The following is a 25,599-nucleotide window of genomic DNA, read 5'->3' on the forward strand; positions in this document are numbered from 1 at the left end:
ACAACTGGTTTGTTCATTGAAATTATATCCTAAATGAGTATGATGTTCTTAAAAAGGGTCAACTTTCCCAAACTTACACTCCTGTTTTTACACAATGATATTAATTAAAACAATGAAGACACAAAAATGCAGTGACATTTAAATGATATTTAATGTTAAACAGACATAAAAAATCACATTGACAGAGACCTTAAACATTAAAACACACCAAAACAGTAGATGGTAAATAACTAATTGTGGGAATGTCAGAGCAAAAGGCATTACAGTGTGCAGTGAGGTGTTAACTAAAACTGATCGTGTTTGTTAATTTACTCACTTTTTCACCTTTGTTCCAATAGTATATTTCTGTCATCATGCCACATCAGAGTAAATATCAATATCTAAGGAGAGTAAACTTTTACAAATGTTAGAGTCGTAAAACATTTAACTACAGATTTGAAACTTCTTGATGCATGAATTAATTTACCAACGAATAAAAGGTGATATTTAGGTCATGCACATGGGCTTATATCATATTTTGAGAATCGTGGAGCTCATCGCCTGCTTGCGTCCTCTGTACTGTACTGTGCAGTTCAGCGGCTTGTTGACGTCGGCAGGTCGAAAGGGAAAAGTCAGGGTTGACATTGTTTCCCACATCCACACGTTCAACCTCTTTGAACGTCGGGTGATGATTCCTGAGCGGCTCCAGGATAGTTGAGGGGGAATCACTGGGCAGGCGTGGGACACGGAGCAGGAGGCTGTTACTTGATCATTCACCTTCACAGACAGAGATGGAGGCTGTGGCTCACCTGAACAGTTTATGATACAATGATTTTTTTTTTTTTTTTGGCATTTTTGCCTTTATTAGATAGGACAGATCAGCAGTGTGAAAGGGGGAGAGAGAGGGGATGAGAGGGGATGGGGCGCCTGCTTAATCCACTAAGCCACCGGACGCCCCATGATACAATGATTCTACCTTAAAATTATTAAAATCATCTATAATACTCACGTATGACATCAATGGACACTGCATTTCTTTTATAGGAGAAGCTTTTGTATTGTGGCATCTCGATCCTGAAGTAGAAAGGGCCCACATCAGTCGTCCTGACGCCATCTAGCAACATGGTGCAGTTGCGTGCTTGCAAATCTCCCAAAAATTGGGTTCGCTTTTTGTACTCCATAGGCAGTTTCCATTTGGGGATAGTGGTTGAGACAACCTTTCTCCCTTTCATCCAGTAACCCGTCCGCCTGTTCAGGGGCTGTTTGGAGATGGGCTTGGGGTAATTGTAGATGCAGGGAATAACCACACAGGATCCATGCAGGACAGGAATTTTTGTTGGTACGTTTGCAATCCACTGGCTGCTAGAAGATTGGACATCATGGATCACTGAAATTAAGAAAGAGCATGAATTTATTATTATCTGTAAGGTGAAGTATTTTATGCAAAAGCAGTTGGATTTAAGACTCACCATGCAGCAACAGAAAAGGGACCCATCGCCTCAGCTCCATCGCTGATGAGGAAACGATAGTTTAAGTGTAAAAAGGAGCAATGAAAAACATATAAAACCACACCTCTGTTGTATTTTTGCACATATATCTATACTTCACTCACCTCTGAATCCTTTAAATGCCTGTTTGAATACACCTTTACTGACAGTAGAGTGAGATTTATGCCATGTCTTTGGATGTCATATTTATAGTCTAGCTTCACCCTTCAGAATTGCTATTGTTATCAAATGTATTACAAAGCAGGGAGCTTGTGATGTGAGTCAGTGTTTAAACAGCTACAGCAGAAGCTCTTGGGGGTGGATGTTGTTGCAATATGTGATTACTTTCTTTTTGTTTGTCCTCTGTTTAACATTTTACTTCTGTCACTGTTTTTCACCAACAAATGATAACAAAGAGATTCCACAGAACACTGAGTTCCAGTAACGCACAAATGCTACAGTTTGTCTCAAAAACATGTGATGAATTAAAAAGATGAATCAACAAAGGACTGTTGTGTTTAAAGACCATCACATGTTGTCAGATATTTCTTATTTCAAACGAAAGGTCAGCACAGTCTGCAATAGAAAAGATTTATACAAGGAGGAGAGACTAGTTGCAACATTTATTTAAAACACAACCACATGCAAATTTAGCTTTATGCCAGTCTGTTTTTTCTTTTAGGGAAATACCACCAAACCACATTTTCTTTTGAGGAAATTGAATCTGGGGGAATTTCCATTCCTAAATTTCACAGCTTTACTGCTCAGGCACAGTTTGAAGGGTCATGTGATGGGCAGTCAAACGAGTTCAAATCTCACAAAGAGGAAGTGACAAGACTGGTACACAGCAATGTTTGACTGAAGTGCAGGAGACAATCCAGAAGACACATTTGAAAATCCTAGCATGGTGAAGGAATGGCCCGCCTTACTCTGCCTCTGATTGGCTAACCCTGACATTCATACCACAATCATAACAAATCCCACTCCTGCCTCAACCAAACAAATCCAAACAACAAAGATAAGGAGAACAAGCCGCTCATATGGAGAGTAGGGGGGGTCATTCCTTTGCTATTCTGGGATTCCCAAATTTGTGTTTATTAGGATAACCAAAAGTCTTAACTTCACAAAAAGGGTTTCAGTACACAGTTAGACAGGCAAACAATCCTAAAAGTGACAGACAAAAGATGAGATCAAAAACAGGGGTGAATTGCTAAAAAACATGAACACTAACTTTACGTAAAAAATGCTGGAATGCTTGACACAAGCTGCAACGGACGAGCTGGCACAGGGAGCAGGGAGCACACAGATTAAATACACGAGGGAAGCGGGGTAATTGGCCACGGGTGCAGCCCATCAGGGCAGGGCAGACAATCACAAAAGCAGGAAACACACAAGGTGCAGAAAGTGGGGATCTGAAGCAAGAAGAGAGGTGAGTAACAAAAAAGCAAATAAATCTGGAGAATGATAACAAGTAAAAACACGAGCTTGAGAAAACATGACAGGAAGTATTTTTATTTTTAGCTGTGAAATATATTACTGCTGTTTTAGTAAAAACTCTAGTAAATTTGCAACCTAAAAGCAAAAAAAATCTACTTCTATGAATAAAATGTACCTATGGGAGTTCAGTGATGTAAACATTACAGCATGAGAGTTTTGGAGTGGTTGAACAAAGTGTGAGGGCCCTGACGCACCAAGCTTGTTGGTCATTCTCAGGCCAGCAGTGAATGTCCGTCACCCTAGTTTCAGTGGTGTTTCTCACATCGTTGGCACTCGTAGGCCATTGTTGACCCATGTTTGCTGTTTGCTCGTTTTTTTGGCTGATTCAGCATGATGAATTGTTTTGCATTGATGAATTAAATCACTCTGATTGGCAGTTAATCTTGGTGCACAAAAAATAATTAAGGAAAGCAACAAATGATGAAAGTCAATAGGGAGTGAGATCAAAGCAATCTTGTAATATCAAGTAAGATTTTTGTTTTGCTTTTTTTTTTGTCCTTTGAGCTCTTTAGCAGAAACAGCTCCTAAATGTATATTGTTCACTGACTATATATATATATATATATATATATATATATATATATATATATATATATATATATATATTTTTTTTTTTTTCAACACTTGATGGTGTTGTTAATGTGCAAACTGGCTAATTAGCATCTTTTATCCATGCTGTTTGGTTTTCCTAGTTACCCACTGGCTGTAGTCTAATTAAAACAATGAAGACACAAAAATGCAGTGACATTTAAATGATATTTAATGTTAAACAGATATAAAAAATCACATTGACAGAGACCTTAAACATTAAAACACACCAAAACAGTAGATGGTAAATAGTTAATTGTGGGAATGTCAGAGCAAAAGGCATTACAGTGTGCAGTGAGGTGTTAACTAAAACTGATCGTGTTTGTTAATTTACTCACTTTTTCAACTTTGTTCCAATAGTATATTTCTGTCATCATACCACATCAGAGTAAATATCAATATCTAAGGAGAGTAAACTTTTACAAATGTTAGAGTTGTAAAACATTTAACTACAGATTTGAAACTTCTTGATGCATGAATTAATTTACCAACGAATAAAAGGTGATATTTAGGTCATGCACATGGGCTTATATCATATCTTGAGAATCGTGGAGCTCATCGCCTGCTTGCGTCCTCTGTACTGTACTGTGCAGTTCAGCGGCTTGTTGACGTTGGCAGGTCAAAAGGGAAAAGTCAGGGTTGACACTGTTTCCCACATCCACACGTTCAACTTCTTTGAACGTCGGGTGATGATTCCTGAGCGGCTCCAGGATAGTTGAGGGGGAATCACTGGGCAGGCGTGGGACACGGAGCAGGAGGCTGTTACTTGATCATTCACCTTCACAGACAGAGATGGAGGCTGTGGCTCACCTGAACAGTTTAAAATCAGTCTCATCATGATTTATGATACAATGATTTTTTTTTTTTTTGGCATTTTTGCCTTTATTAGATAGGACAGATCAGCAGTGTGAAAGGGGGAGAGAGAGGGGATGAGGGGATGGGGCGCCTGCTTAATCCACTAAGCCACCGGATGCCCCATGATACAATGATTCTACCTTAAAATTATTAAAATCATCTATAATACTCACGTATGACATCAATGGACACTGCATTTCTTTTATAGGAGAAGCTTTTGTATTGTGGCATCTCGATCCTGAAGTAGAAAGGGCCCACATCAGTCGTCCTGACGCCATCTAGCAACATGGTTTTCCTAGTTACCCACTGGCTGTAGTCTTTGCGTTGTGTTCAAGTGCAACAAGGCGACAGTCTGCCTTCATCGCCACTGGTTCTTTTCTTTGGTTTGGTGTGTCTGGTCTTAATACATAGAGTATATATACACATTTGTTTGGTCTGTCACATAAGAGAAAATACAGATTAATGAAAAACTGATTCCACACATAAATAGTCTGAGAAACGACCCGTGGGAGGACGACAGACTCTCTGCTGTGATGATGATACAACCAAGGTCAAAATCCCTCAGTCTTTGGCAAAATCTTATCAGAATACAACTGTTGCTCAACAGAATTAAAGCAGAAAACATATGACAGTGGCAACCTTCACTAAGTCCCAATTGAACTGCTGGCGATCCCAAATGTCACATTGTTAATAATTTAATCTCTCAACAAGAGACTGAATAAGAAAAAACAGAAGTTTCAGCTCTAACAAAGATGACACAGGAAGTGAATTGGCAAACATCTTGAGAAAGACTAGAAAAAAAAACACAAGTGAAGTTGTACACACACACAGTTGTGCACAGTTTTAAGGAGGACACATTTGTGAAAGGCCTAAAAATGTCTTAAGACTCACATTTAAAGCCCCTGTTAAGAGAAATAATCAGTTGCACACTATCAATGGTTTTGGCCAAAAAAACAACATTAATACTGCAACATGAAAATCATATAAATATGAAGTTTGCAAGTTGTACAGGCTGTTCATATGCAGTGTTGGTATGTAGGCTATATTTAAAAGTAGCAGCAGTTCATGAATAATCCACCCAATCAGGAAGGCTGTGATCAAGTGTGCTGAGTGAAAAGGGAAGAGTATGAAGACTGAAAGTACATGTAAGAAGGCAGGCTGGTGTGGTGGATGGGTCACACAATATTGGACTTTCCCCCAGGAAACCCAAATCTAACACAGGGCTAACTCTTTCTTCCACTTTTGTTTTGCAACACCAAAAAGCATAACACAGAGGAAGCGTTTTAAGATGAAGTTCAGCTCAGAGAGGTTCTCAAGATGCAGCTTTTTTACTAGTTGGAATAATCCACATTTGCATATATATTATCTGTGTGATCCATACTTCGATCCATCTGACCTAGAGGAACCTGCAAACACAAAAGTTGGGTTTAGTTAGGATTACTGTAGAGTTTTAGACTTATAACTGTATTCTTTTCTTCTGTCTTAGTTACCATCTTCTCAGTATATTAAATTCAACTGATTGGGGTTTTTGTACCTCAGTGTTAACATAGACAGGTTCATCAATGGCCTTCACATCAGGAAGTTTTTTGTTTTCTTGTTTTTGGCAGGATGCTTGTCTGAAAAGACAAAAGAGACCTGTTTAATTTAAGAAACAGGAGATCAGAAGTGTGTCATTATGTCTGCAATTCACACGCACAGATGTGGTGGAATAACTACTTTCCTCATGACTGTAGTATTAAACTTTGCTTCCTCTATTGCTTATGCAGATACACAGTGATAAAAAAAGACAATTCTATTCAATTGTTAATTCAAAATTGTTGCATAAAACAAACCTTTTGGCTGGGTTTGATGATGCTCGGCTAAAATTTGCATAGTATCCAGATTCCTCCCTGGTAAAAGATTGTGACCTGTGAAAAAACATCAAAAGATATAAGTGTCTCATCTGTCTAAAAAGATATTTAAAACAAATATAATTAAATAACCCCTGTAGATATGTTTTATGACCTAGGAAAATACTCTGCTTTGGATTATTTGTCTGGTTTTCCACAAACTGTACAAATGCCTCCAAATAAAAGCTGTTTTTTTTTTTAAATTACATCTGTTGAGTCTACATCAAACAACTGGCTTACAAACTAGTTGTAAAGTCAAAAAAATTATATGTACCCATCTTTAAGTCAGAATTAAGGTGAGAAATATTTCCCTTCAGCAGATGAATGTGTAAAAATCCCTCTAACATCAAACTGCACACATCCTTCTGCACAGTGAACGTCAAACATCCGAGAGAATTATAAGCAAACGGAGGGGGCCTTTATAATGTCTGCACATGATTTATGTAAGAAAATCACAAGGATTGGTCATGAAACAAACACTCACTTTACAGACAAGCTAAAAGTGAAGTTACCTTTTGCGTTTTACATAAAAGACAATTCCAGCGACAAAAACAGTGATGAGCAGTGCAGCAACTGGAACAACGATGGTCATATACTTTGATGTTGAAAGCTTCTGGGTTGGATCAACTGTAGAGAAAAGTATGATTGCTGTGAACAATGATCTTTTCAGTAGAGTTGACACATAAATGTTTCATCTTAACCCTAAAAACTGTCCTGAGTGAACTCTGTGAACCTACTTGTTGTTGCTTCGAAGGTGGATGGTGTTTCTGTTTGGTTAGCAATACCTTTAAAAAAAAAAGAGTGACATTTTGATCTACTTTATTTGTTATAGATTATTGGAGAAATAATATACAGCCTACTAGCAAATTGAAGAATACAGAAGCAAATTATATGAACCTGAATGAGATCATAAAACCTGAGAAGTTACCTGACTTGTTTATCTTGACTGGTGTAACACCTGTGGAGGAATCATGTAAAGTAATGATTCAATTTCCATTTATTTATATACACCTTTAATGGGCCCATATAAATAATGTATTACCTAAATTATAAATTATTTGAATCATAATTAAAATGTTCTAATGAATTCTTACCAGACACATCAATGAGGACAAGGTCGTTTATGAAACTGTAATTTTCATCCTTTACCATAATTCTAACGTAGATATCTCGGTCACTATTCATGATTCCTTTGATCAGGAGGGAACAGTCTTTACCAGATGCGTCTCCAACAAGCTCAGTCTTTCCTCTGTAGTTCTCAAGTACAAATGAATTATTCGGGTGATAAATGAATGCATTTTTGTCCTTGTCATTGGTATCGAAGGAACTTAGCACACGCTTTTTCCAGAAAACTTTAACATCAGTGCCGTACTGGTCCGGATAGGTGAAATTACACGATATGGTCACGTTTCCGTCAAGTCTTGCATCAATATTTTTGCGTACATTAATTTTCCAGTCTTGACCTGTGTTCAAAATCAAAGCAGAATTTATGTTCATTACTTCATACTTCAAATTAATAGCAAACACAACGTATTATGTCACCCACCATTTGATTTAGAGGCAAGGATCAATATGAAACTTAGATCAATCAGGTCCGGCAGCTTCATCTGAACCAAGAAAACATCCTGAGGTTATAATCCTGAACTCAAGAGAGGTAACTCACTTTTACAGAGGTATCTATCACATCTGGTAGCCTTCATACTACAAAGTCCTGGAGTTAAACTGACTGTATTCTGTGTAAAGTAAATACTCACTGTGAGAGGGACTCAGAGGAGGCTGTAGAGCTTTGTTGTGCTTTGTCAATATGTATTAGATCTTAAAATTGCTGGGACATTGTTGGGTGTGTTTCCTGTTGCAGTGAGGCTTGAAAAAAAGGAAGTTGAGACAAGAAATGAACTGAACATATATGCCTTTCTAAATGAGTTTGGGAGGAAATGTAACACATATATGCATCAAGAATCTTCAGGGCAAACACTGCAACTGTTGTAGAGTGAGCCTGTCATATCAATTTAAAATACTGTACAACGTGCTTGGATGTTAATTTGAAGATTAAGTTTATTTTTTGTTAACTTGATCCCTACGTGTATTTTTACACCTCCATGTAAAACCCCAACAGTTAATTTTACACTCAAAACAATAACTCAGAGGTGTGAAAATACAGAAGAAGTCTATAGGTTAACACAGACATTGGTGTCACGCAAGACTAATAGAGGCTAGTCCATTAAATATCTTTATACAAACAGGGGATTCTTAGCTTCCTATTGATGTCTATCAGTATTGTACTCCAAATATTACATAATGGCTGCTACCGTATCATACAAAAAGGCCTTCACAGTTATAGCATGGTGGCCTCAAGGATATGTGACAATGCCCGTTTCTTGAAAAATGCTGAAAAAACACATACAGAAAAGCTCAGGGACACTTATTTATTAGCCAGCAAAGTAACAAAAACAAGTGCACCCAGCAGCACTGTGCAGGAAGGTAAGAAAATGTTGAACCTCAGTCCATTTAATGAACAAAATTAGCATGCCCAGTCAGCAACTGACTTCACACAACAACATTCACAACTTGGATTAATTTTTTTTTTGATACAAAACACTTCATTATTTTGATAAGTAGACCATTTAGGCCTAAAGAAATGTAGATAATCAAGCGATGGACACATATTTGGACCTTAGGACTGCTTATGTAGCATTAATGTCAGGGAGTCAGCAACTTTCTATGTTTGGTGCTCATGTTTTTTTATGAAATGAACTGAACGATTAAATAATGGAGAATCTAAACAAGCTTATGATGTGTAGCATGTTCATTCTGACAAAGGTTTAAAATTAAACATGAATATTTTGACGTGTGGTGTTGAGCTGCTGAGCAAGAGCACAGGTCGCCAACAATTAGGCACAAAATATAAAAGTATAGTATCTTATTAAAAAGTCAGAGTGTAATATATCAAAAAACTGTCTTTAAAAAATCTTAGTATAGTAGGCCTATGCCATTTAAAAAAACACATATAGGGAATCTCATATTAAAAAGGCAGATACCCACTTTCTTTATCTTAAGACTTCTTAGCTTCAGCTGAACTTTAGAGTGAGTTTTTTTCAGACTGTGGATTTTGCCCCCATTACTTCAGTTTAATCACAGTAAGACTTTGCAGCCAGTATGGGCAGTAGCGAAGATTATAGTGATCAGTAACCCTTTAAATACACACAATGGCAGTTTTCAACAGCAGCTATAAAACTTAGTCAAGTCAGTTTAGCTCAAAATCACAAATTTGCCTCAATGCTCTTTTTTTCTGCACAAATAAAACCCTCTGCCATTAGACCTTCAGTTCACATTCAGGAGGCCATGAACTGCGCTGCCACAATATTAACCTGTTCAGCTGCCATCTGTTATATAGTACCCACACAATTTATGAAATCAGTCTTAAAAACTTTTTTAACTCACTATTAGGCTGTTTTTTTGTGTCTTGTTTTGTTCCATCAGCAAAATGCTGCTTTTTGGTCATAGTCATTTAGTGTCTCCTTGTGGTTGTTTTGTATCTTTTTTAGTCATTTGGGTCACTTTGAAGTAATTTGGTGACTGATTGGGGCAAATTTATGTCTCTTTGAGATAATTTGGTGTCTTTTGTAGTGGTTTGGGATTCTGACTGAATTTTGTGTCTTGATGAGAAAATTTTCTGTCTCACTGTGTTAGTGTTGTGCATCTTTTAGATAACTTTGTGTCTTATTGAGGTTTTATCTTGTCTTTTTTTGCTGTTCTGTCTCTTTGAAGTCGTTTAATGTCTGTGGTTTTGGGTCTTTTAGTTGTCATTTGGGACTCTGATGGATTTTTCTGTCTTGAGCTAATTTTGTGTCTCACTGAGCTAATTTTGTGTCTTTTTGATCATTGTATGTTGCTTTGTGGTCATTTTCTCTTTGTGCTGTGCTGTTTCTTGTCTCTTTGGAGTTGTTTTGTGGCTCTTTGCACTTACTTTACGTCTCTTTGTGGTCTTTTTTCTAGAAATATTGGTCATTTTCAGGCTCTTCCTGGTGATGTGAGTGATATTTTGATAGCTGATGAAGGCCAGGTAGGTTGCTGACACTTTGGGCCCCTTGGCATGTGCATGGTCAGCCCATTTAAGGATCCATCCATGGAGATATGGAAATTACATTAAAACATGCCCACGTACATGGGTGAAGTAACTTGGACAAGCAGCAAGTAGGCTAGGTCTATTATTAACATGTTTCTCCAATTAACCTTTTAAAACCTGGATTGTCATCACTTTTCGTGAGCGCATTCACACACCTTTCACAAGTTTTTAAACCTGTGAACCCTGATAAAATTGGTTTGATTTCTTGGAGGAAAAGGCAATGAGCAACTTGACAAGAAATGTACCGCAAATTGCAAGAATTTTTTTCAGATTTAGAAAATGATCATGATTTTATAAGGTGCAGGTTATAATGTCAAGAGGACTATCTTTAGAATTATTGCAATTAAATGTTTACAGAATTATTACCATTTTAAGCACCTTTTTTCAAGTAATTTCCTTGCTTTTTTTATTTATTTATTTTTTCCTGTGTTTTTGTATTTTTTTATTTGTTTGTTTTGGGGTTTTTCAGGTATTTTTCTTATACGTTTTACTAATTTCTTGCTTTTTTGTGGGTAATTTCTTCTTAAGGCTTATTGCCTTCTGCCCATGTTTTTGAAGGGACTCAGTCAATTACCCCCAGAGTTAAGCTTATTTAAGGAACAACTGCATCTAAACGGAGAATCATGTCTCATATTGGATATGTTTTGTCATTGTCAAGGCTGCTGATGGGATGCATTTGCTGGTGCTTGATGCAGCTAAGGGAGACCACTAGGTGGAGTGAGACATGCTCACAACTCCCATGTGAACTTTGGCACTTGCAGTCCACCTGGAATGTGGGCCAAACTCGGATCTCAAGGTGCAGTCATATGACTTCCGGATGGCCAAATGAGACTCCACGGTGCTTGAAGTGATTCGCTGAAACTCATGCAACAAGTTTTGTGATCTTGAACCAGTCGGCTCCTGTTGGCACAAGTCAGTCCTGTCCTGGTTGGTTTCGGATTGCTGGGAAGAGACGCGCTGTTTGGGGAACAGTCGCTTACTCTGCAGGAGGATGACAGTGCGTTAAAGGGTCTGTGGATGCAAAAAGCACTGCTCCGTCACCTGTCCGCGCGTGGTGTGACCGCGAGTGCAGGCATAGATGGAGGATCTGAGACACGGGATTCCGCGGGACACAGCGGGAGAGGAGACGAGCTCATCGGTCAGTCAGCAGGCAGATGTCCGCTGCCGGAGCAGAGTAGCAGCGGTCAGCTCTCCCACTCTGTCCGCAGCACGTCTCACTTTACCTGGAGTCATGGACGCTGAGGGGAGGGTGGACGAGTCAAGACTGAGGATGCATATTTTCAAAAACGGTATTTCTATCTAGCTGTCTGTCTATCTATCTATCTACCTTGAATTTACATATCATTTAAGAGACAAACTTTTAAGTATTTATCAGTGTCTCAGTTTGAATTTGCAAAAGAAACTAATGATTATGAGGTCAAAACAGGCCAAACCGAAATCTCACATAATCCTTTAATGCCCATTTAGAAATTGCTAATCCAGTGAAATTCATGTTAGAAAGATTATTCGTATTTCTGTATCAATACAGTGTGGTGTGACATGTTAAGTGCTTGGTGTACAGTTATATAATGATATTATCTATATTGTTTTTCACATTGACCATTGTCACGATGAGGACTAATCAGCAAAATTGATATCTTTTATGCATTTCCATTTGTTTTTCTTTCATACACTTTTCATAGTCAACATGTGGTTTTAGTTTCTATAACAATGTCCACACATGCAGTGTTTTGCCATTACACTAAATTCTTCAACAAGGATTTTTATTATCTGATGTGTCCAGAAGCATCAATGAATGCAGATGCATCATAGGCCATTCCTGCACACTAAGAGGGAGTCAAGTGATGCTTTGCTTCAAGGCATTAGCTGGGCTACAGTCAAACCACTCTCTAAAATCTAACATTGCATTGTACATCTGACTCCCTCGAGCGAAGAACTCCAGCGTGACTACAGTGATAAAACAACATACACCATTCACGGTTGGTAAGATTTCAAAGAAGCAGAATAAAATCACATGAGATTCAGCAGCCTGACAAAAACATTCAGTGAAGTGTGACTTGCTGTTTAGGGAGCAGTAGCTTACTCTAATGAGAATACACCTGGATTAGTGTGTGAATATGTTAAACCAGCCCCCAAACACAGACCATCACTCAGCTGGTCCTGGTACGATCTTGGCATACTCATTAGACAACAGGCACAGGACAACAAACATCTACACAAAGGAGCACTCTGAATCTGACATATGAGCAGGAATGTGGAAACTCACCCTCCTTTTCTTTGACCTTTTGACCTTTATGCACATTCCATTCCAACATGGAAACATGGAAACCAAAGATTAAAGAACCTGCAGAGAAACACATTACATAAGACTTCTCAAATCCTGATGAAAGCAGGGTAAAGTTCAACAAATTTGGATCAGCAAATCCAAAGATTCTCTTTTCTCAAATGAAAATCTCTAATTCTTGCATGTAATTTGTTCAAGGTTCATGCTAGTCTCGTGGACATTGGTTTGACTGACTGATAAAAGCTCAAGAAACCTCTTGGTTTGAATACACTAGTCAGTGATTTACATTAAAGATTTTAAATGATTGAAAGGTTCTCAATCTTTGTCCAGGTGGCGTGTGTCCCTCTGAGCGTGGCCTGGTGTGGCGTTTCCTGTTTGGGATGTACCCGTGCAGCTCCACAGCTTTAGAGCGCTCCCTGCTGCAGGAGCAGATGGTCGTACGTTACCAGGTCATGAAGAGAAAGTGGCAGCATTTCCTTCCTTCAGCTGTGCGGATGCACCTCAACGGCACTGACGGTAAAAGCCCAAACATGCACCAACACAATGAAAGAATTCATATAGCTCTCAAATATTTCAGCCTTTTATTCTTGTTTTTCTCTTTTTCTGCCCCACTTTCTCTTTTGAAAATGTCTGATCACATGATCCGAACTCCATTCCAGCTGAGCTGGTTGCAGCAGTCAGGTACTTTGACCAGAGGCAGGCACAGACCCAGCAGCAGACCCAGGACCGGTCTGAAGAAGTCAGAGACAGACTGGCTTTCTTGGAGCTTCAGGCGCAGGTTAGTTGACTTAAACATATGTCAGTATAATTCCATCTATTTGAATTTTATTTTTTCAACTTCATATGCACTTCTTTTCTAATATTCAATACATTTCTGCTTTAGATTCCTGTAGTTCCGTTAAATATTTTTTCTTTGTTCTGTAGTGGTGTTTGAAGTGGGAGGAGAGAAGTAAAGAGTGTTTAGGGATATTACACAACAGGATCTAATTATGCTAAACAAATATTACATGGCTTATTTACAAATGGTATAATTCGATCTCTCTGTACTCACTCAAGGGTTAAGCACATGTGAGAATGTTTGCATTTAGGAACCGCTGAAAGATTTGTGCATTCAGATAGTGATGCAGCTTCAACAGAATGAATTGAGACTAGTTTACAGCCCATATTCCATTTCTAGTGCAAGAACAAGTGTATTCAAATATATTGACATCACTGTTTTTGTTTATTTTCCCCTGTTAAAAATTCTTGGGGGAGTTTTCCCTTAGGGACTGTTTGTTATTAATGAGAGGGGAGGAGGTGGTGCAAAAACAGGCATTTCAAGTATATTTTAAGCTCTGGGGAAGAAGTACAGTATTTTTATTTTTATTTTTTTGGCTTAGGGAAGCGACAATCAACTTTAAATGTTTGTATTTTGTATTTATTTAAAATAAAATTAAAAAATGTCCTTCTTGTTGTCAGATACTGTTTGAACGGGTTACATTTGACCAAGAGGAGCTGCGGGAAGCAACACGAATCATTGACAAGGATGTGCCAAGAACTAATAGAGACCTCAGCTATTACCAGTGAGTGATATCTAACCATTATGTCGTTGTTGGGTTTTTTTGCTTCACTTGAGAAATTTTGTGGAAACTTGATTGCTCGCCACTGACAAACTTTGTGAGAGAAAACATTCAGACATTTAGTTTTAGGGAACTATAAAAGACACTCTGCTCACATCAGTTGAGCTGAAGAGGGAAAAAAAGCAATATGTGGTCAACAAATATTGCTAAAAGATTATAATACCGACACAATTAACTCATAAGGCTACATCAACCTTTTAATGTTTACAAGAGGAATCATGCTACATTAAGCACAGCACATAGTTATGTGGGTCTCTCATACTTCGTTTCCTTTTGGATTAAGATGTGATTCCTAATGCTTGAAATTTACAACCAGCTGTTTACAGGCGATCAGCATTTTCTACCTATAACAGAGAGACTTTTGATATTCAGTTCAAAATTATTAAGTCTAGAGTATATTAAAGTATATTAAAGAATAAAAGTCACAGAAGTAAACTAAACTAATTTTGTATTTTTCTAAGGAAAAAAAACGTTGTTACCTACACTATAAAAATGAGAGAACAACTGTGATTATATTCTATGTTTCTGTGGATAATTCTCATAATTATAGAGCCGTGAGAATACTTTTTTTTTTTTTTTTTTGGACTTTGAATGTAAATAAGATGCAGAGTGCATAGGAAAATGCATTAAAATAGAGTTTGTTTTTCAAAAAGTGCTAGATCAGGATCCCCCAGACCCGCCTGTAAGCCCTGAATATCCTCAAATTCTCGAAACTGGCCCCCAGCTTCCTGTCATTTTGCAAAAGTGGCCTCCAGGCAAAGCAAGAGTGCGTGTCCTGCTACAGAGGCTTCAGAAAGCTGTTAACTCCACAGTGCACATCAAAGATGTTTCTGCAGTGTTCAACTAACTGTTTCACTCATGTGTGTTCAGGGGTGAAGGTTCAGGCAATCTACTGGTGTTACGAGATATCCTCATCACTTACGCTGCTTTCCATCCAGGTAAACTACAAGAGCAAGCACACCTCAGGTTTATTGACACTGACAAGATCAGACAACAACAGAGGCTGTGTGCTGTGCAGTTAAAGACACTGTTTGTTGTTTGTGCTTCTCACGTCTCGTTTGTTGATCCAGAGGTCAGTTATGCCCAAGGAATGAATGACCTGTGCAGTCGGTTCCTGGAGGTTCTCGACTCTGAGGTCGACACTTTCTGGAGTTTCTCCTGCTACATGGAGAAGTTTTCCAAGGACTTCAGGGCTGATGGTCTGCACAGGAAAATAGGTGGGATTACCAAAAACAAATGCAGTCATTTGTGTAAATAAATGTTATGTCTCCAGGATATATATGTTGTGAAATGAGATTTGCTCCTAAATGTGATTGCAAAGAAAGACTCAGGACCTCTAGTGGTAGAGCAAGAATATTGAAACTTCTCTCAGTAGTAGTTCTAATCTGTCATGTAGTATATAATGTATACATTAGTGGAAGAAGTACTCAGATCTTTTACTTGAGTAGAAGTTGCAATACCCAGTGTAGAAACACTCTGTTACAAGTGAAATCATGCATTTAAAATCTTACTTGAGTAAAAGTACAAAAGTGTAAGAATCAAAATATACTTAATTTACCAAAAGTAGTCATTATGCAGAATGGCCCATTTCAAAGTATAACATACATTATTATAGTTAATTATGCATTTATTTGTTCATCACTTTAATGTTGCAGCTGGCAAAGGTGGAGCTTATTTTAAATTATTTATAGAAAAATGTATATGTATTACTTTATATACTGCTGTGTAGCTCCTGAATTTCCTTCTGAGAGTAAAGTGTTATTGATATAATAATATCATAATTTATTTGTTGATTATATTTTGTGTCTTTATCTGAATCTGTGAAGTAACTAAAGCTGTCAGATAAATGTAGTGTTGTAAACATTATAATATTTTCCTCTGAAGGAAATGCTCAAGTACAAGTACCTCAAAACTGTGCTTAAGTAGGCTGCAGTACTTTAGTATCTTCCTTATTTATTGTTAATGTGCAAGTGTTTGGGGTTTTCTCATCCTGTGTATTTGACAGATTAATTCAGATATCTAGCAGGTACATGTTTCTGAATCTGTCAAGTCTTTGAATTTATTATCAGGAGAAGTTTGATAATTCGACATTCAGACAACAACAGCAGGTCTTTATACTGTTTGGTATACTGTTGCTAGGGCAGCAGCTTTGGTCCCTGCTTACTTCCCGTCAGCTATCAAGGAAACTATATAGAGCAACACAGATATATTTGGGGGAAGCATTTTTCCGTCAAAAGTGAAACACAGGTCGCCCAGCAGCTCACCTGATACAGCGGGTGTAACAAGGTTGTCATTGCCACAGTGTCTGCGGGATCAGTTCCAACCTGCAGTCCTTTGCTGGGTGTCATCCCCCCCTCTCTGTACCCTTTTATTCTTCAGATGTCCTCTACAATAAAGGCAAAAGCCAAAAAATAATCTTAATAAAAAGGAAAACACAGATATGATGGGTTATGGTGGGACTTGCTAATGCAAAATTCAAATGATATCACTGATGCAATGACCTATCCCTCTTTTATAGTTTCCTCCTCAACTACAGCGTTGACAGATATTAAAACACAAAATATACATGGACCGATTTAGAATGTTTTTGTCGTCAAGTGGACGATATATGAGATTATATTCTGCAGTGTAATGACAAAATTGTGTTTAATGTCTTTCAGAGTTGGAGGCCGCTCTGTTAAAGGAACTGGACCCTCAGCTTTACGCTCACTTGGTCACAGACAGCATGGAGAGCTTCACTTTCTGCCACAGGTAGAATTGTGCCGATCTTTCATCCATTCTGTATTTTTACTATCTACCTATGAGTATGACTTTATGATTTTATGTTTGTGTGTGTGCATGTGATGTGCATCCTTGAAGGTGGCTGCTGCTGGGTTTCCAGAGGGAGTTTGAACACAGTGACGCATTACGTTTGTTTGAGATCCTTAGCTGCGACCACCTGGAGCTGATCTCCCAGCAAGTAGACCGAGCCCGTTATCAGGAAAGGCTGGCACAAAATTGCAGCACAGGTGAAACAAAAAGCTCAGGTATGCAGAATAAATCAATCGGGCTGAATGTGGTGGTTTAGTTGCCTCTGTTGAATGCCTGACTTTCATGTTGTGATATGTCTTTGCAGAGGACAGTTTAGAGTCAGAGCCACAGGCAGTCAACACTGACTTCACCTTTGAGCTCTTCATCTGTGCAGCCATCCTGTTAGAGAACAGAGAGTCTCTGCTGCGGTGCCGAGACGACGTGCAGCTCATCCAGTTTACCAGCAGGTTGCTCAATATATGAACATTTCAGCACAAAAAGTATTGTGTATTTGTTAATAAATGTGTTGGTTAAACCTTTGCCTCTTTGTGCAGCCTTCAGGGAACACTGGACCTGAACAGCACGCTGAAGAAAGCTGAGCACCATTTGTTCAACTACTGCAAGCGCTGTGCTTGGGACTATGTGAATGGACAATGCAGAGCGCATAAGAGCAAAGGAGAGGACTTTCTTTATCAACTCCGTAGTTTACTTGTTTTAAAGTGACAGCTGCTATTTACATGTCAAAAAATACAATGAAACTGTAATTTATACCAAGGGACATAGGCAGTCCCTATATTGAATGTTGATGGCACATATTATTTATCTCAGTTTTTATTTCTGAGGGAAATATATATGGCTGCTTACCTTAACTTTTAACTGCTGTTTGTTATAAATGTAAAGTATTTATTATATGACAGTTGACCAACACCAACTGTTAGTTATTGTTTGGTCGCTCTCCTGAACAGCTATATGAATATAATAGAAAAAACTTAAAGGTCAATATTTTGGCAGGAGATAGGAATCCAAACTTTAGGAGGATTTTTTTTTCTTTCCGGGTTATGCAATACTCAACAGCTAGATGAAAACAACTACTCGACAGGCGTGTGTGAACACTAAGATCTGGTGTGTCGCAACAGGTGGTGTCTGTAACGAACGGCAGTTATATTTAATGCCAGATGGGTATGTGTCAGAGAGGCCTATGTAACAAGAATAGACGTCCAGGTTTTGAGCTCTGGCAGTGGGACGGTGCAGTAAGGGGAAGGAAAACTTACTGTGTTGTATATTATTATAGACTGAAACACAAACACTAGATAAATAACATTAAAAATGATACCTCAATAAAACAACAGAAAATTGTTTACTATTTGGTGTTGACAGTATCAATGTTTCTTTTTTTTACATGCCTTACATAAAACAGGACCACAGTAGATATACTGTGGTTTTGTCCACCACAGTAAATTGACTGCATTTTAATGGTAGTTTTCTACCTTAACATAAAAGCAGGGTTCCAACAATCATGGAAAACCTGGAAAAGTCATACAAATTCAATCATTCATGTTTTCCAGGTCTGGAAAAGTCATGGAATGAGTAAAAATCAATGAAAGTGTTGTAACAGTCCTAGAATTTTGTTTTTTGTGATTTTTTTTTAAATTCTGTAGCTGTTGATGTATCAAAGCTCTAATTTGCACTGATGTCTGATTTGGGTTTTTTTTTTTTTTTTACTATCGCATACATTCCTTCATTTTCTCCCTGCATTGTGTCTCTCCTTTTATGTATGCTAGCTAGCTAAATTTATATTTGAATAGACTTTGAATTTGATGTTTGAAAAAATGCCAGGCAAAAGTCATGGAAATGTTTTTAAATTTTGTCCATGACAATGTGTTGGAACCTTGATACAAGCAAAATTTTTGTCTCAAATTCAAGCATTCACACACACACTTGAGGTTCGGTGTATTGCTCAAAGGCACTATAACGTGGACAAAAGGACAGAAATGGATAAGCCAGGGATCAAACCTCCAACCTTGCAATTTAAAGATCCACCATGTAGGATTTAGTTGCATCTAGTGGTGAGCTTGCAAACCTGAAACTTCTGCTGTGTGCCCAGTGTATTGGAGAATTATGGTGTCCGACGCGAAAATGTGAATCGTCCTAACTAAAGCTAGTGTTTGACTCTCGCTTGGTATGTAGATATAAATGGCTCACTCTTAAGGTTAAAAAAGACTCTTATTCTCTTATTTTCATGTGATTGTTGTTATTATTGTTATGAAGATTTCATTTCTGTCAGTAGATGCCCCTAAATCCTACACACTGGACAATCTGCTCTACATCCTGAGCCACAGCTGCCCCACAAAACAGATTACCGCTGACAATTTGTATCTCTAAAGTAAGCTAACAATGTGATCTACCTATTTCAGGTCCCATACTACAAAGGGGATCAACTTCTGCAATTTGAAGTCTTTTACAATCAAGCATCTGTTTAAAACAAAGTGCACACTGGTATCCTTTAATGATAAAGAGGTTTAAGGCTACACAGAGATTTTCACAATTGCTAGGAGGTATTCTGAAAAATACTGTACCACGTACTGTTCAATGTCAAAGCAGTGTTGGCAATAGCACACGTTGTCCATGCTCGGGCAAATCAAACAGCTATCATTTGACATTTGTCACTTTACTTTTTGTTGGTTTGTTTCATGTAGCAAGCAGAGGGCTACAGAGTTAGTAAGGCTTTCATTCAAGGAAATCCAGTCAATGAGCAGAAATAGGGCCTAGAACTTTCCTTGGTGGAGTCACCTGACACCCTGATGGGCTCTATATGTACCGCAGAGCTGACACACTCGTCCTCTTAGTCCGCCTGCCAGGACAGGGAAAGGAGTGCTGGAGAGGAGTGTTGTGTGCTGGCCGAAAACAAAGCACCGCTCTAACTCAGTAAACTCTCAAGCCTTGAACGTCTGACAGCACAAGGTAACCCCTCTATAAGAAGCATTGCTCTCAGCCTGGCTTCAAAGTCTGTCTTGCTCGCTGCTTTAAAAGCCTAACTGCCAAAAGTGAGAGGTATAGTATGTCCAAATAAGTGAGGCTTGCATGGTTTCTGTCGAATGATGGCATGACAAGCTGAATCAGAATCCTTATGGAAAACCACACGCTTCAGTGACAGCAAGCAAAATGTCTCTTTGGATGATTTTTATTATTAAGTAACATGTCAGAACGATGGTGTCAGTCGGATGAGATTTTGCCTATTCACCTCGAACAGGAAACAGTAACTATATTGAATGGCTAAGACAGGATCTAATGCAGATTGCCTATATACTATGAGTGTATCACTTTGTCACAGGCCACAGTACTGTTATCATCATGTTCCAACTTTTTTTTCTTTTTCAAAACTGCACGTGGCAGTGTCAGATGTGGGTGTATGGACAGGCAGTGAAGCAACAGCACCATGTCAGCATTTTCAGCTGTGAGTTACACAACTGGATAACAAGTTATAACTCAATAGTCTGTTCTAGCTGAAACAGTTCTGGGACATTAAATGAAAAAACTTTCCTCTTTAACCTGTTAAGCATGCAAAGGTTATGCGCTTTATAATTCAGTGGAATATTTGTGTGGAATATGTGTTTGTGGTTTTATTTGCTTCTAAAAAAAGTTAAATTTCCTCCCTCAGCCAAATGGTTTTGTCTAAGCACAACCCAAAGAAGTGTGTTAACAGGAGGCTTTTGTTGAGTTGCCCACTAATCAAATATGTTTATTACCGCTGCAACTCCAAGCTGTAGTTCTGTGTGTATTTTTGGTTTTCATGGCCTCTGTTTTATTGATAAATGATCTGTTAATTTTTAGCCACCCTCCATTCATTGCCATGTAGATACACTGATACTTTTTATAGTAACTGTCAGCTATTTGGAGCCAGCTGTCGGAAAATAGACACACTGATCACTATTCCAGGATCAAATCACATTTCACCAGCCTGACTCGCTGAGGGAGGAATGGGGAGAGAGTCTGTGTGGAGAGGGATTAAAGGGCAGTATGTGACATCGTCAAGTCGTTTGGTCTCCAGTGTCAGTAGGTGGTTTAAGCTACTACGCCATAGATGCCACTCCACTACTTTTTGAGCCTCATGTGGCCTTCCATCTAGGCTTATGTAACAGGGACAGGCATGCCTTTGTAGATTCACCTATAGAAGGTATACATGGGTGCACCTAGTATACACATTGCATAAATAATACTAGAAGGAAAGCCCCAGTGCAAAACAATCACAATAATAAACATCAAACTGAGTATAACTCCTTTACTCAATACATTACATTAATGATACGGGATCACTATCCAAAAAAAGAGCTGTGATTACTGACACATTAATTTTAATTTTACCTTTTTTCTTCTATTCAAGATGTCGAAAGGACCAGCAGTCGGCATTGATCTGGGCACCACTTATTCCTGTGTGGGCATCTTCCAGCATGGCAAAGTGGAAATCATTGCCAATGACCAAGGAAACAGGACCACGCCCAGCTATGTGGCCTTCACAGACACAGAGAGACTGATTGGAGATGCTGCCAAGAACCAGGTGGCCATGAACCCAGCCAACACTGTATTTGGTAAGGACTGCAACCCCCAAAAGGAACCAGACTCAGAAACTGATCCAAAATGAGCGTATGACTTACTCCGTCTTGTTTTTTCTCCTGAATCTTCTTCAGATGCCAAGCGTCTAATTGGTCGTAAGTTTGACGATACTGTGGTGCAGTCAGACATGAAGCACTGGCCCTTCAAGGTTGTGAATGATGCATCCAAACCCAAGGTGGAGGTTGAATACAAGGGTGAGATGAAAACCTTCTATGCGGAGGAGATTTCTTCCATGGTTCTCATCAAGATGAAGGAGATCTCTGAGGCCTATCTTGGCAAGGTAGATGACAATGAGTGTAAAACACTACGCTCAATTTTATGTTCGATTTTATGGAGTAAAGAGTGTTTCACAAGTTTCTACATGTGCCTTAAACACACAAATGCCATTTACTGACTCAACATATCACCTACAATGATTTGTATGATATGCTGTGAATTAGAAGCCCGTAATGATGTCACTTACTTAACGTAAAGTTTCGTACCTACTGTAATGTTATGGAGATTAGGTTTAGGCAAGTGCAGTTACTGTGGTTACTTTTAGGTAAATAAACATGGTGAGGACATATCTAATAATGATTCAAAATTGGCATGGTTCCAAATACCATCTTCCTGAGAAAGGTCCTGTGTTTTGGGACCCATTAATGGGTTGGTGGGTTGGGTTGTTCACAAATTCCTACTTGGGATATGTATGAATTTTGGTGCATTACTAATTGTAGAAAAACATACGAACAGTGCATGAGAACAGCCTGAATGACTCAAGTTCTTACTGTCTTCACAGCCTGTGAACAATGCAGTTATCACAGTTCCTGCTTACTTCAATGACTCCCAGCGTCAAGCCACCAAAGATGCTGGAACCATTGCTGGGCTTAACGTGCTGCGCATCATCAATGAGCCTACTGCTGCAGCTATTGCTTATGGCCTGGACAAAAAGGTAACTAATGAATAAAAGGCAAACCATTTCCTATTTAATGTTCTTGTTAGTAATTTCCCCCATTTGTTTTAGGTCGGCAGTGAACGTAATGTCCTCATCTTTGACCTTGGAGGTGGTACTTTTGATGTGTCGATCCTGACTATTGAGGATGGCATCTTTGAGGTGAAGTCCACAGCCGGTGACACACACTTGGGTGGTGAGGACTTTGACAACCGCATGGTTAACCACTTCATTGCTGAGTTCAAGCGCAAGTTCAAAAAGGAAATCAACAACAACAAGCGAGCTGTGCGTCGTCTGCGCACAGCTTGCGAGCGAGCCAAGCGCACCCTCTCCAGTAGCACCCAGGCCAGCATTGAAATCGATTCCCTCTATGAGGGAGTAGATTTCTACACTTCCATCACCAGGGCCCGTTTTGAGGAGCTCAATGCAGACCTGTTTCGTGGAACCCTCGAGCCCGTGGAGAAGTCCCTGAGGGATGCCAAGATGGACAAGGCCCAGATCCATGACATTGTCCTGGTGGGTGGTTCCACACGTATCCCCAAGATTCAAAAGCTGCTGCAGGACTTCTTCAATGGTCGTGACCTTAATAAGAGCATCAACCCTGATGAGGCTGTGGCTTATGGTGCAGGTGAGTATCTCCATAATTTTTAGTTTGATACTCATATCTTAGTCATCTTACTATTTTAGTAGAGAAACTGTCACTCTAATATGATGAAGCTTCTTATATTAAAGCTCTCTTATCATGGCATTTGTAAACTCTTCACAGCTGTTCAGGCAGCCATCTTGGCTGGTGATAAGTCTGAGAATGTACAGGACCTGCTACTGCTGGATGTCACGCCCCTGTCCCTGGGAATTGAGACTGCTGGAGGAGTGATGACTGTCCTTATCAAAAGGAACACCACTATTCCAACCAAGCAAACCCAGACCTTCACCACCTATTCAGACAACCAACCTGGTGTGCTTATTCAGGTAGCAAAACTTTGAAGTAAAGTTCTAGACAAATGACAGTTCACTCCCCAATGCCCCTGTATATTACAATTACTCCTCAGAGTGTTCACTGATACAACAGAATCTCATCTGATAAATTGTTCTCAGGTTTATGAAGGTGAGAGAGCCATGACCAAGGACAATAATATCCTAGGCAAGTTTGAGCTGACCGGTATTCCACCTGCTCCCAGAGGTGTCCCGCAGATTGAGGTGACCTTTGACATTGATGCCAATGGCATTCTCAATGTGTCTGCAGTGGACAAAAGCACTGGAAAGGAGAACAAGATCACCATCACCAATGATAAAGGTAGGTAACCATATTAAATACTTAATAAAGAGCTGATGTAGCATAACGGCTGATCAAATGCCACGCATGATTGTTGCACAGGAGGTACAGAGCTTTGCATTTTATCTTCCCATAGGGCGATTGAGCAAGGAGGATATTGAGAGGATGGTGCAAGAGGCTGAGCAGTTCAGGGCTGAAGACGAGGTCCAGAGAGACAAGGTCACAGCCAAGAACTCTCTCGAGTCTCTGGCCTTCAACATGAAGAGCACTGTGGAGGACGAGAAGCTCCAAGACAAGATCAGCCCTGAGGACAAAAAGATCATTGTAGACAAGTGCAACGAAGTTATTGCCTGGCTGGACAAGAACCAGGTAAAAAACACTGCTGACTGAGGCATTGGTGTTGCCCAGAGACACAGGTTCCTCTTTGGCTCACATTGTGAAAGCAGAGAGGTACCCTATATTGTGAATATGTTGTGAAGCAATTTTCCCACTTCCTCTGTGATAATGAATTATTTGTTTCTTCTGTTACCCAGATGGCAGAAAAGGATGAGTACGATCACCAGCAGAAGGAGCTAGAGAAGGTGTGCAACCCCATCATCTCCAAGCTTTATCAGGGGGGTATGCCAGGAGGAATGCCGGGAGGGATGCCTGGAGGGATGCCTGGAGGGATGCCTGGAGGGATGCCTGGTGGCTTCCCTGGTGGTGCTGGAGGTGGTGCCTCCTCTGGACCAACTATCGAGGAGGTGGACTAAACTCTGTCTTGACAGTGTCTTTATCCAGATCCCAACATACTGCCATAAACCATTTACTTACCCTGAATACACATCTAATAAACATTAAATCATAGGCTTTTTTAAAAAAATTGAAATGTTGTGCTATGCTTGTTCAAAACTTTTAAGATTACAAAATTTAACAAATCTAAATAACTAAACCTGATATTTGTGACATGAGACATAATCACCTGCTTGTTGTCTCTTATTATTTCACTCTCTACCAATAATTTACATGAAGAATAAAGAAAAAACTTTTTTCATCTGTGGCTTCCTTTATTAAATCAATAAAGATTACAATGGGATTCTGATTTGCAAATTTTAACTGTGTCTTTTGTGATTAATATCTTTTAATAGCACTTTATTTCTTAATAACTTATATACAGTATATTCACTGGTGCATTATAGGTATGCACTGCAACTCTGAACATGCTGTTGAAATTTGTAGATAAATATGGTTCCTGTGAACAGACCACAAAAGTTTAGATCAGTATCTGTTTTCCTGTATGTTACCTTACATTGCAAACAGGAAATTACGTTCAAAAGGCATTGCTGTAGTTATCAAGGATTATCTGTTGAAAACATTATTTGAAGCTCTTTGTTTATGTTGATATGTGAGGTGTGAAACGAGAGTGAGCAAGGGCATACACAGCTCAACATATTGAGTGTGGTGCAAATATATCCTAAACATTTTTTTTCTCTTGTCAGCATATTGGGGTGCAGTGCTGTTACCAATGGAATGATTACTCAACAATTTGTTTGCTAAAAGCCATGACCTATGTGCACAAGAACAGTACAAACACACAAACATAAGACTAAGTGGATGAATGTTTCAGGTGTAAGTCATCTGAGTTGTTTACCACCAGATGTTCTCTTCTCAGACAGTCCTATCACAGCCTA

General features: G+C 39.0%; 4 protein-coding genes across 8 annotated transcripts; 2 read left to right on the top strand and 2 right to left on the bottom strand.

Moving 5' to 3' along the window:
• Nucleotides 1–132: 132 nt before the first annotated feature.
• LOC121946115 (myeloid cell surface antigen CD33-like) lies at nt 133–2,803 on the bottom strand. 2 transcript variants are annotated; one of them, XM_088084123.1, is made up of 4 exons: nt 2,698–2,803; nt 1,449–1,490; nt 989–1,366; nt 133–788 (listed from the first exon to the last, which is right to left on the bottom strand). In XM_088084123.1, the coding sequence occupies exons 2-4, from the start codon at nt 1,486–1,488 to the stop codon at nt 511–513; spliced, it is 696 nt and encodes a 231-aa protein (XP_087940249.1). In that variant the 5' UTR covers nt 1,489–1,490; nt 2,698–2,803; the 3' UTR covers nt 133–510. The 2 variants fall into 2 exon arrangements, with proteins under 2 accessions (XP_087940249.1, XP_042346490.1); XM_042490556.2 differs by lacking the exon at nt 2,698–2,803 and adding an exon at nt 1,592–1,693.
• On the top strand, nt 2,770–18,805 carry LOC121946100 (uncharacterized). 2 transcript variants are annotated; one of them, XM_042490532.2, is made up of 11 exons: nt 2,773–2,895; nt 11,080–11,710; nt 13,036–13,221; nt 13,365–13,483; nt 14,164–14,267; nt 15,195–15,262; nt 15,395–15,541; nt 16,985–17,075; nt 17,184–17,350; nt 17,440–17,581; nt 17,669–18,805. In XM_042490532.2, the coding sequence occupies exons 2-11, from the start codon at nt 11,500–11,502 to the stop codon at nt 17,835–17,837; spliced, it is 1,404 nt and encodes a 467-aa protein (XP_042346466.2). In that variant the 5' UTR covers nt 2,773–2,895; nt 11,080–11,499; the 3' UTR covers nt 17,838–18,805. The 2 variants fall into 2 exon arrangements, with proteins under 2 accessions (XP_042346469.2, XP_042346466.2); XM_042490535.2 differs by lacking the exon at nt 11,080–11,710 and having other exon boundaries at nt 2,770–2,895.
• LOC121946112 (uncharacterized) lies at nt 3,706–8,203 on the bottom strand. Of its 3 annotated transcripts, none has more exons than XM_042490551.2 (10): nt 8,050–8,203; nt 7,842–7,902; nt 7,390–7,758; nt 7,224–7,253; nt 7,033–7,080; nt 6,808–6,922; nt 6,239–6,313; nt 5,941–6,041; nt 4,580–5,812; nt 3,706–4,361 (listed from the first exon to the last, which is right to left on the bottom strand). In XM_042490551.2, exons 2-8 carry the CDS (start codon nt 7,900–7,902, stop codon nt 5,981–5,983), a joined length of 759 nt encoding a protein of 252 aa, XP_042346485.2. In that variant the 5' UTR covers nt 8,050–8,203; the 3' UTR covers nt 3,706–4,361; nt 4,580–5,812; nt 5,941–5,980. The 3 variants fall into 3 exon arrangements, with proteins under 3 accessions (XP_042346485.2, XP_042346484.2, XP_042346483.2); XM_042490550.2 differs by having other exon boundaries at nt 3,706–4,329; nt 5,941–6,022; nt 8,050–8,202; XM_042490549.2 differs by having other exon boundaries at nt 5,941–6,022; nt 8,050–8,202.
• A 1,113-nt stretch (nt 18,806–19,918) lies between the features above and the next one.
• hsc70 (heat shock cognate 70) lies at nt 19,919–25,010 on the top strand. Its single transcript, XM_042490520.2, has 9 exons — nt 19,919–20,075; nt 21,496–21,700; nt 21,800–22,005; nt 22,504–22,656; nt 22,729–23,284; nt 23,423–23,625; nt 23,752–23,950; nt 24,066–24,298; nt 24,463–25,010. Exons 2-9 carry the CDS (start codon nt 21,496–21,498, stop codon nt 24,679–24,681), a joined length of 1,974 nt encoding a protein of 657 aa, XP_042346454.1. The 5' UTR covers nt 19,919–20,075; the 3' UTR covers nt 24,682–25,010.
• The last annotated feature ends 589 nt before the right edge of the window (nt 25,011–25,599 follow it).

This window comes from Plectropomus leopardus, chromosome 11 (genome assembly GCF_026936395.1).
Source record: "Plectropomus leopardus strain MGB_pleo_1.0 chromosome 11, ASM2693639v1, whole genome shotgun sequence".
In the NCBI taxonomy this organism is placed as follows: domain Eukaryota; kingdom Metazoa; phylum Chordata; class Actinopteri; order Perciformes; family Serranidae; genus Plectropomus; species Plectropomus leopardus.

Coding starts and splice junctions, on each gene's coding strand:
- LOC121946112 (XM_042490550.2), bottom strand. CDS start 7,902: ATGAAGCTGCCGGACCTGATTGATCTAAGTTTCATATTGATCCTTGCC. Junction 7,254..7,389: donor TGTCCTCATTGATGTGTCTG/GTAAGAATTCAT, acceptor ATTCCTCCACAG/GTGTTACACCAGTCAAGATA. Junction 5,813..5,940: donor CTGTCTATGTTAACACTGAG/GTACAAAAACCC, acceptor TTGTGTTTGCAG/GTTCCTCTAGGTCAGATGGA.
- LOC121946115 (XM_088084123.1), bottom strand. CDS start 1,488: ATGGAGCTGAGGCGATGGGTCCCTTTTCTGTTGCTGCATG. Junction 1,367..1,448: donor CCCTTTTCTGTTGCTGCATG/GTGAGTCTTAAA, acceptor TCTTAATTTCAG/TGATCCATGATGTCCAATCT. Junction 789..988: donor AGTGTCCATTGATGTCATAC/GTGAGTATTATA, acceptor TAAACTGTTCAG/GTGAGCCACAGCCTCCATCT.
- hsc70 (XM_042490520.2), top strand. CDS start 21,496: ATGTCGAAAGGACCAGCAGTCGGCATTGATCTGGGCACCACTTATTCC. Junction 22,006..22,503: donor CTGAGGCCTATCTTGGCAAG/GTAGATGACAAT, acceptor CTGTCTTCACAG/CCTGTGAACAATGCAGTTAT. Junction 24,299..24,462: donor CCTGGCTGGACAAGAACCAG/GTAAAAAACACT, acceptor TCTGTTACCCAG/ATGGCAGAAAAGGATGAGTA.
- LOC121946100 (XM_042490532.2), top strand. CDS start 11,500: ATGGAGGATCTGAGACACGGGATTCCGCGGGACACAGCGGGAGAGGAG. Junction 11,711..13,035: donor GATGCATATTTTCAAAAACG/GTATTTCTATCT, acceptor ATCTTTGTCCAG/GTGGCGTGTGTCCCTCTGAG. Junction 15,542..16,984: donor TGGTCTGCACAGGAAAATAG/GTGGGATTACCA, acceptor AATGTCTTTCAG/AGTTGGAGGCCGCTCTGTTA.